At 36.7% G+C, this 10,550-nt stretch overlaps 1 protein-coding gene across 1 annotated transcript in view; it reads right to left on the reverse strand.

Moving 5' to 3' along the window:
• Positions 1-7,854, reverse strand: part of Septin7 (septin 7) — a 47,428-nt gene extending 39,574 nt beyond the window's left edge. The window contains exons 1-2 of the mRNA XM_055601254.1: positions 7,772-7,854; positions 6,757-6,905 (exon numbers count right to left, since the gene is read on the reverse strand). Coding sequence (XP_055457229.1) covers positions 6,757-6,905; positions 7,772-7,854 — 232 coding nt within the window. The remainder of the gene's footprint in view (positions 1-6,756; positions 6,906-7,771) is intronic.
• Between the last annotated feature and the right edge of the window lie 2,696 nt (positions 7,855-10,550).

The following is a 10,550-nucleotide window of genomic DNA, read 5'->3' on the forward strand; positions in this document are numbered from 1 at the left end:
CCAACTAAAGATTAATTAATCATTTAACTTATTAGTTGCCCTATCATTCTCTATCATCCCTGATATCTTTTTCATCCCTTCCCTTCTTTTTCATCCCTAGTTCTGGATCTTAAAACTAAGTCATGAAAATATACTAATAAAAAAGACTTAAGACTGACATGCAATTAATAGCTTTATCAGATACATTCTTTACATAACATATATATGTAATAATATATATACATATATTTCATAATACATAGGTATTACACAAGGAATGTATCTGATAAACAGGTGAGATATATATTTATTTTCAGGACCTTTTTTAGGGGGGAACCAGATATGCGATTCACTACTAAACATGATTTAGTGAGGCAAAGAACTCAGCATAGTGGAAGCCTTAACACCCAGCACCTTGTTCAGGGGACTGTGAATAGAGATATATTTGACCCCACAGCCATCAAGAATGAGGCACTTCTCACCAAACACATCGTTTCATTATGTGACTAACCTGACATTGGTTCTTGTTGGTGGTGTTTTGCTTTTGCTTTGCTTATTTGAGACAGTAACTCATTGTGTAGCCTGGGCTAGTCTCAAACTCAGAAATCTGCCTGCCTTTTCCTCCCAGCTGCATCACCACATCCAACCTAATATTAATTTTTAAGCAAAGATTTACAATCAAGAATTCCCTAGTAGAGCACATAAAGCAGAGACTGAGGAGATGCCCAACCAAAAAGACCCACCCTATGGCAGAGTACCAACCCCTGATGCTCTGCTAAACTTGCAGACAGGAGCCTGACAGAGTTGTCCTCTGAGAGGTGCTATCTAGCAGCGCCTCAAAACAAATGATAAGACTCAGAGCCAAACACTGGGCTATTAGTAGGAAAATAGAAAAGTAGGAAGAATGAGAAAAGGACCTAGAAGTAACAGGAGCTCTACAAGAAGACCAACAGAGACAAATAACCAGGGTCCAGAAGAGTTTGCTGAGACTGAAGCAGCAACCAAGGACCATGTAGGAACAAAACCTAGGGTCCCTACAAAGATGTAGCAGATAGGTAGCTTAGGCCTCATGTGGGTCTTCTAGTAAGGGAAGAAAGGACTACAATGAACATGGACTCACTTGCCAGCTCTTTGATCACTTTCCCCTGGCAGAACTGCTTTGCCAGGCCACAGGGGAAGAAGACATGCTCAGTCCTGATGTGACTTGATGAGCTAGGGTGGACAGGAAAGGAAGTTTCCTTTTTCTGAGGAAAAGGGGAAGAGGGAGGGAGCAAGGGTGGGTTGGGAAGGGAGGATGGGGATGGGGCTACAACAAGGATGCAAAGTGAATAAAAAAATAAGAAAAAAAAAAAAAAAAAAAAAAAAAAAAAGGGCAGCATGACCTGACCAAATGAATTATGTCATTTCTTTTAAGGGTTTACCTGACATTTGATATTAGTCTAGCTCTGTGCTTACTATCTAGTGCTACAGAGACAATTTTATGCCAAATGCTCCCCAGGCTTTTCTGATTAAAAAAAAAAAATTCTCTAGGTATACTTACTGGTTTCAATGTACTCAACTGAGTATTAACATATACACATTATTCTTACAAGAGCCTCTGTATGGATGTTAATAACAGAAGCAGACTGAATTTGCAATCATGAGCAGTAAGTTAATATAATACCTCAATTTCCTCTGTGAAACGAATTCCTGTGGTTACTATAGAATTGTGACTTAACATGCATAAGTATGTGCCTGACACATAAATGATTTTTAAAAGTAGTATGATTGTTAACCTTGATTGTCAATTTGATTGGATCTGAAATCAAGGAAGACATAGGGCTCTGGGCAACTGAGAGTAATTCCCAGAAGAATTAACCAAGGTGGAAGACATGAGGTGCTCCAAGGTGAGCAATACTTCCCTGGAATAGCCCAGATAGAAAGAAGTCTGGAGAAAATGCTTTTGCCCGCACTCCTTAGTTATCTGCTGGTAAGTGCTTCTACCATGAGGTAGCTGCAATCCTTCACTGACACTAGAACACAGCAGCAGGCCTTCAGCACCAGACTAGGATTGCTGAAGCATCCAGCTTTTTAGATAGATCAATTACCAGGTTCTCTGCCTATTCAGCACGCATAAAGCTATTGTTGAACAACCCAGCTAAGCAAATCTAGTAAATCCTCTCGTAATGTATATTGTTGCAGTAGTCTGTTCCTCTAGAGATCTCTGACTATTACAACTGGCTTTTTCCAGTTGAACTACCCCTTCACTCCCTACTTCAATTCTATTCTCAAAATTCTGCATATCTTACCCCAAAAGGTAGCTTTAAACTTTTAAATTTTTATATGATTCTTATTATACTCCTTACTATACTTCTCTTGTTATCTGGAAACACCGTATCTTTTTATATTCATTTTATCTTTTTTGTAGTTTATTTTTTTATTAATTTTTATTTTTTTTAATATTAATCACAGGTTATTTACTTTGTATCCCAGCCATAGCCCCCTCCTTCATTCCCTCGCAATCCTACCCTCCCTCCCTCATCTCCTCCCTGTCCCTTTCCAAGTCCACTAATAGGGGAGGTCCTCCTCCCCTTCCATCTGACCCTAACTTATCAGGTATCTTCAGGACTGGCTGTAATGTCCTCCTCTGTGACCTAGCAAAGCTGTTCCTCCCTTGAGGGGGCGGGAGGAGGTGAAGGAGCCAGTCACTGAGTTCATGTCAGAAATAGTTCCTGTTTCCCTTACTAGGAAAACCCACTTGGATACTGAGCTACCATGGGCTACATCCGAGCAGGGGTTCTAGGTTATATCCATACATGGTCCTTGGCTGGAGAAACAGTCTCATAGAGGACCCCCGTGCCCTGATATATTTTGTCCTTGTGGAGCTCCTGTCCTCTCCAGGTCATACTAACTCCCCCTTTTATCATATGATTCCCTGCACTCTACTGAAGGTTTGGTTATGAGTCTCAGCATTTGCTTTGATACGCTGCTAGGTAGAGTCTTTCAAGAAGCCCACTGCGGTAGGTTCCTGTCCTGTTTCTTGTTTTCTCCTACTTCCCATGTCCATCCCATGTCTTTCTAAGTGAGGATTGATCATCTTACCCTGGGTCCTCTTTTTTATCTTCTTTAGGTGCACATATTTTAGTATATTATCTTATCATTAAAATTATAATATACTTTTAAAGAGTAACCACAAAATGCATGCCATACCTGTGACATAAAAAGATATTCAAGTGAAAGGCTCAACAAAGCATTTCTAAAAAGGTTATTGAATCAAGTTTTTTTTCCCCAAAAAAGTAAAAATATTTTGTAAAGAAAGTTCTCATTTATATCTATCCAAGAATTGTTTAGCAGTAAAATGGTTCTGGTTTTATATCTCAAAAACAAAGACCTAACTCATTAGAAACATCTTGTAATTTTTAAGAGATTATTAAATTAAGGATAGTTTCAGCTTTCTATGACTTAAAAACATAATGCTGTTTCTAGGACTTACAAAAAAAAATGTTGTTAGCCTCAACAGCATTAGAATCAGTATGTGCAGATATTTATTTAGAGGTAGTTAGGCACAACACCTATATAGATGAAAAAGCTTTAGTCCCTACACAGATACCTATACAAATATAATTGAAACAACATTCAAAGCGCAGTGGAAAACAAGATATTAAACCTGTTTTTCTTTATCCTCAGTTAAGACCTTATGATAAAGAGGAACAAAAAATCGTATTTTAGCTGGGCACAATTCTAATCCAAGGATTGAACAGGCATAAGTAGAAGGGCCAATTCAACACCAGACTCTGCTACTGTCCTCATCAGTTTTTGTCAACTTGACACAAGCTAGGGTCATGGGTAAGAGAGAAGAATTTCAATTGAGAAAATGTCTTCATCAGGCTGTCCCACAGGCCAGTCTGTGAAGCAGTTTCTTCATTAATGATTGATGTAGGAGGATACGGTCCACTGTACCAACCCTGGCAGGTGGACCTTAGCTGTATAAGAAAATAATCTAAACAAGCCATGGGGAGCAAGCCAATAAGCAAAACTAGAACAGCTACAGAGTGAGTTCATGGCCAGCCTCAGATACTAGAGACCCTGTGGAAAGAACACCAAACAAGCTGCATTTCATTAAAAGATTCATCAGTAAAGCTCATAAATAAGATGCATTAATAGAATTAGTATTTCCTCTAACAAAAAAATAATAATCAGTATCAGATGATTTAGCCTCCTCAGACCCCAGACCCTATCCCTAGACAACCCCCAACAACAAAAAAAAAAAAAAAACTGGAAAAATTACAAATTTTATGTCAACCATATGGCCTTGATGTTGTGCTGGTTAGGTGGGATGGACAGGCAGAGTGTTGTCATCTGAGAGAAGGGAACTTCAACTGAGAAAAAGCCATCAAGTCCGTGAAGCACTTTCTTGATTAATGATTGATGTGGGAGGCCCCAGCCCACTGTGAACAGTGCCACCTCTGGGCAAGTAGTTCTGGGTTGGGTTGTTCCCCCACCCTTAAAAAAAAAAAAAAAAAGGCAAGCTGAGTCTTATGACAGCAGGGAAAACATGGCAGCAAGCTTGGCTGGAACAGCAAGCTGAGAGCTCACATTTTGAACTGCAAACATGAAATTGAGAACCAACTGGGCATAGGGTGAGACCTTAAGCTCTCAAAGCCTGCCACCCATTACATACTTTCTCCAGCAAAGCCACACCGCTAACTAACTTCCTCAAACAGCAACACAAAGTAGAGACCAAATGCCTGAGACTGAGGGACATTTTATTCAAATGACCAGACATTATTCTATAAAGAACACGTTCAAAAGCTCTTTAAACTAAAATTCTAATACAAAGAACTTTTAAGAGTTCCATTAGTGTCTTAGTTAAGGTTTTATTGCTGTGAAGAGACACCATGACCATGGTAACTCTCATAAAGGAAAACATTTAATTGGTGATGGCTTATAGTTTCAGGGGTTCAGTCCATTATTATCATGGTTGGAAGCATAACAGCATGCAGGCAAACATGGTGCTAGAGAAGGTGCTGAGAGTTCTACATCTTGTTGCAAACGCAGCGGAAAAGAACTGTGTTCCACTCTGGACAGAACTTGACAGGATATCTAAGACCTTAACGCCTACCCCCACAGTGACATACTTCCTCCAATGAATCCATACCTTCTAATAGTGCAACTCCCTATGGGCCAAGCATTCAAACACATGAGCCTATGTAGGCCACACCTATTCAAGCCATAGCACTTAGTGACCCACATTGTCTGTAGTTTAGCATTTAAGATTACCGACATCTCTAAAAAGATGCAGTGTTTCTTCATATTTAATTACCAGGTTGCCAACCTACAAAAGAAGAGGTAGACTTGACTCTACCCACATATCTAGACTCACCTATGCTCAAGTGCTGTGTCTACACTTCTATCCAACCAGAATCAATCAAATTAACCAACTGTCTTAGTTACTGTTCTGTTGCTGTACTAAAACCATATGACCAAGGCAACTTTCAGAATAAAGAGTTTGTTTGGGCTCACAGTTCCTGAGGGATAAGAACCCATCATGGCAGGGAGGCAGGGCAACTAAAGCAGGAAACTGAGAGCTCACATCCTTAACCACATGTATGAAGCTTACAGAGCAAACTGGGAGTAATATAAAGCTGTAAACTTCTCAAAGCCTGCAAATTCTTCCTCCAGTAAAGCCACAACTCCAAAATCTCCCCCAAACAGTGCCATATCACCAAATGGGAATCAAATGTTCAGATGAGGGACATTTTCACTCAAATTATTACACCAACAGTATTTAGTGTTTTAACCACATGAACTGTTATAATGAATGCAACTTCCAAAAAGAAAAATAAATTAACCAATAGGGAAAAAAATGTAACCAAGAGAGAAAACACTGTTCACCTCAATAAAAAGTATGAGTTAATTCTATTAACTTAGTATCAAAATAAAAACTGTGTAAGAAACATGATTAGCAAAACAACATACACTGCATAAGTCCAGCATGGACTCAACTTTGACAAGATTTGTTCATCCATTATTCTGCTTTCACCTTCTTAAAACAAATAGTAGAAAAATATAACAAAGTTCCTTCATACTTGTGATTTTAGGGTTTTAAATCAGCCTGTAGCCAGTAAAAAAAACCACTTAAGCATAAGAAAATCATTGAAGATTACTAATTTTACCCAGGGTAAAAGTACAGGCTGTTTCTTTATATATAATGATGACATTAACCAACCTATACTCAAAATAACCCTTAACAGTATTTTCAAATGGATTATAGAGCAGAGCAAAGTGCTCACAGACCAAGTTAGAAAGCAAGGAGAATAACATTTCCTTGACATCCACCCACAATGAACACAATTCTAAAGGTAATCATTTGCACTATTAGCTTTTAATGCCCCTTTATTTTCAAAATTCAAAGCAAATACTTGTGAACTTAAAGGCTCATGTGACACAACTTCACTGAAGGTGATTAGCCAGAGAACAAGCATACCCTCCAATAGTAAATAGCCACTTGGTGGCTTTTCCTTTCTTAGCAATACCACTTGGAAAGATCATTGTTGTTATTCTACTCTACCTCTACTGCCCATGATTTCTCAATTTTCAGGTTCTACCAAAGGGGTTAGGGTAAAGAAAGGAGACAGAGGAGATCCAAACCCTATGCAATAAGCTAATTATTTAAATGTTTCCACGTAAGATAAAATACAATATAATTCACTAAAGTCACTTAAGGTATTATTTCTTAAATTTATCCAAAGTTGATTAAAAAGACCAAAATTCCACATTAGTAAGAAATCATCTTACCTACTACCATAAGTGTGAATTCAAATCCTCTTTTCACCGATTTTCTGTACACTTGATTTGGAAGGTTGGCAAATCCCACATAGCCCTCAAGGTTCTTCGGTTGCTGAGGAAGGTAAGAAGAACCATGTAACTCATGTATCAATGATATTCTGTAACATTACAAATCCCCTCATTAGCCTATATTTTTAATTATACAAACTATTATTCATAGCAAATCAAATAGTTTACATTATCACCAATAAAAGCATTAATTGCAGAAAGTACAAAATAAGTGTGAACATGAATTAAAAATAAAATGATTAATTATTAAAATCCAAGAATGAGGAATTAATGAAGCCTGTTTCAGAGCAAAAATTTCACTTTGAGAGTAAATTAGTAACAAGAACTAACCAACCAAAAAAAGCAACAAAATAACACCAGTTTCAACTATGAACTTAAGTGTATACTAAAAACCTTTGTTCACACTGACTAGTTTCTACACTAGGGGTTTCCTTAAATTGATCTTATGACTCATGAAATAAAATTAAAATTTGTGCTTGAAGCAACTCTTTTTCATAAATCCTGAAGATTTCCATAACAAATATCAATAGGCACATGTCTTTCAAGCTGTAATCTCAGGCCCACTTGTGTCACTTCAAGGTTACCCATGACCTTGCTACTTCCATCTTCATGTAAAGAAAGTTATCCAGGATTTAAAGTAAACTGTAATTATGTCAGCTGTATGGAATTTTCATTCTTTGATGACCTGAACCATCATTTCATGAGTAGTTTTTGAAAATTAAATTCTAAAATTGATAATGTGAGTCTGATTCTTAATTGACCCACTGGTAAAAATTACTGTTCATTGTTACATTATCTGAGGGAATATAGACTTACTGGCTAATTTTACTTTAGAAATAGTCTTACTCATACTTAAATATAGTGGCAAAATACTCCCAAGAGGCACACACATCTTCTAAATTTCTGACACATTTAAATTCTAATGGTGAAACAACTTGTAAAATCAAAACATTACTCCAATACATCTGGATTTAAGCAGTCTGTACTCTTCACTGTTATCACATTTATAGCTATACCACAACTTACATCCTTTCCCATTATTATAAACTAAGTTCTAAACCAAATGTTGGTAAGCCAAGCTTGCCAATTAAATTAAAAGCTAATTTTGATTATAATTAGGAGGCTGACCCGAATATAGTATTTTAAAGCTAAGTATCTGAAAGCCTATTATGAGTATAGCTAAAACTGTTTCAAATTTAAATTTCCTTAAAGGTCATATTTCATCTAATTACAAGTTAAATTTAACTTAACTCAGACTTAACTTAAACAATGTTTTGTATAAATTACGTAGTATACTCACAGCTACTTTTTATTTAATGGAAACATTTCCATCATTCCAGTGTTCCAGATTCCAACAGAACAAATTCATAGAAGACAACGAGTGAGGAATTCCACAAATTGTAATAGCACATTCAGTCCAAACAGGAGTAGCGGATCCATTGGAACACAGAAAAATACAGAAAAATACAAGTTACTTACATGTAACTCAACAAATTAAAGATAGACTCTTTCCTATGCATGTCAAAGTAATATTCTTGTATTTTCAGTAGCTTTTATTTCCCTCTAAAATATAAAAAGCTTTCCTATCTTGTAATAAATATTATTATATTGTATAGCTGAAATCTTACAAGAAATGCTGGGGAAAATGTAGACATATAAAGTTTCAGGAAAGTATACTACGAATTTCAGACTTTTGTCAGTCAATATCCTAATTTATCCCAAACACAAACATTTTTGTTAAAATCTTTTCATACATTGCTGCATTTGAAATTCTGTGAATCCAGAGTTAAAAGACATGTAGATTGTAGCTAAAGATGATATGCCATAACATACGTGGAATTAGATAAACTGTAGGTAGGCTGTGAAAACTGAACACCAACTTAGGGAGCATAAAGAAGAAAACATAACATTAGGATAAATTTCCTGTGAAAAAACACAAGTTTACACTTGCACAACCTACTTCAAACAATTTGAGGTCATTAAGGATAGTATTCTTAAGTTTATACTTAAAATAATTAAAAAGTAAAAGCAAAATTTCAAGAACTGTCACATGCATGCTCACACACCTGCGGAGGAAGCAAGCGGAGAGTTAAAAAATCTTCAGCAACTAGCCTTTTCTTTTGCCATTTTAAGGAACCCACCAGACAGAAGGCATAAAGCGTATCAGCATATGTACCTATGTCTTATTCATTGTCATTATTCTTTTATCAATACTGTTTTAGGGTTGAATTAAGAAAAGGTAGGGAGTATTCCAGACCAACAGGAAGGACCCTAAACTAGGAATAAATCTGGTACTTTCAGGAACAAGAGAAAAGATATGTGATCTATATAACAAAGGAAGAGACAAAAGGGTAGGAAATGAGGTCAGGAAGGCAGACAGGAACCAGATCATGTGGGGCTCATCCAAAGTAAAAAACTTGAATATTATTTTAGACGTAAGGACAAACCACTGGAGGGTTTTGCACAGGCTAGCGACCTGATTAGCATTTAAAGATAGCTTCACTGAAGAAGGGGGAGGAAAGGTGGGATAGGGAAGGTAGGAGGGGGGCTTATGGGGGGATACAAAGTGACTAAAGTGTAATTAATAAAGGTTAAAAAAAAAAAAAAGGCGGCTTCACTGCTAAATGAAGTGGAGTAAGACTACTGCTATAATCCAAGAAAGTAGATTAAAGTAAGCTACTACTAGGAAGCAATGAGAAATTTTAAGGATTTGAAATATGTTTTTAAAAGAGTTGGGAGAATACTGGTAATAAATTAGACAACATCGGTTAAAAAGAAGAAACCAAGGATAACTATTGGCTTTGACTTGAGCAACTTGATGAATACACTATGCAGTGAAAGACGAAAACTGGGCTGGGAAAGCCAAAAATCAACATCTTTATTAACATGTTAAGTTTGAGAAGAGGTGTCCAGTAGAAAACTTTAAGCATATGACTACAAAAATTTCAGGGTTAATTGATGCTGAAAATAAGTTATCTGTATATGAATAATACTGGAAAGCAATTTTAATCCCAAAGAGAAACGATAGGTAATAATGATTATCATGATGATAATCAGCATCACCATCATCATCATCATCAAGAGGTTCCAGGGCAAAGCTCTAGAACACTATAAAACATTAGGTTGACATGGCTGAGAAAGCTCCATCACTACCACAGGAGGAAAACCGAAATGACTGAAAGGATAGAGTAGTTACTGTAGCCAAACAAATTTTCCCAAAATTTGCATGCAAGTATCCTAGAAAATACAAAACCTAAAGTCTGGAGCTAACCTAGCACCAAATATACTAGCAATATAACTGTTAATCAAAGGGAGATACACTTTTATTTTCTAAGAATCTTTCCTCACCCTGAATTTTAAAAAACAACCTATAGTGTCTAACTCTGAAAGTCTTAACCACCCACTAATTCATTTCCTGCACAAATAAAATAGTCACAGAATGAAGAATAATCTCAGGGTATGAAAACTTTATTTCTATGTATGAGTGATGTAATTATGACATTTAGAATTATGAAAACATAAAAAATAGAAAGACCTTGAGGGGACTGGAGCTCCACAAGGAGAGCAACAGAACCAAAAAATCTGGGCACAGGGGTCTTTTCTGAGACTGATACTCCAAACAAGGACCATTCATGGAGATAACCTAGAACCCCTACACAGATATAGCCCATGGCAGCTCAGTGTCCAAGTGGGTTCCCAAGTAGGGGGAACAGGGACTGTCTCTGACATGAACT

The sequence above is a fragment of the Psammomys obesus genome, unplaced genomic scaffold, assembly GCF_907164565.1.
Source record: "Psammomys obesus unplaced genomic scaffold, mPsaObe1.curated_primary_1811, whole genome shotgun sequence".
NCBI lineage: Eukaryota > Metazoa > Chordata > Mammalia > Rodentia > Muridae > Psammomys > Psammomys obesus.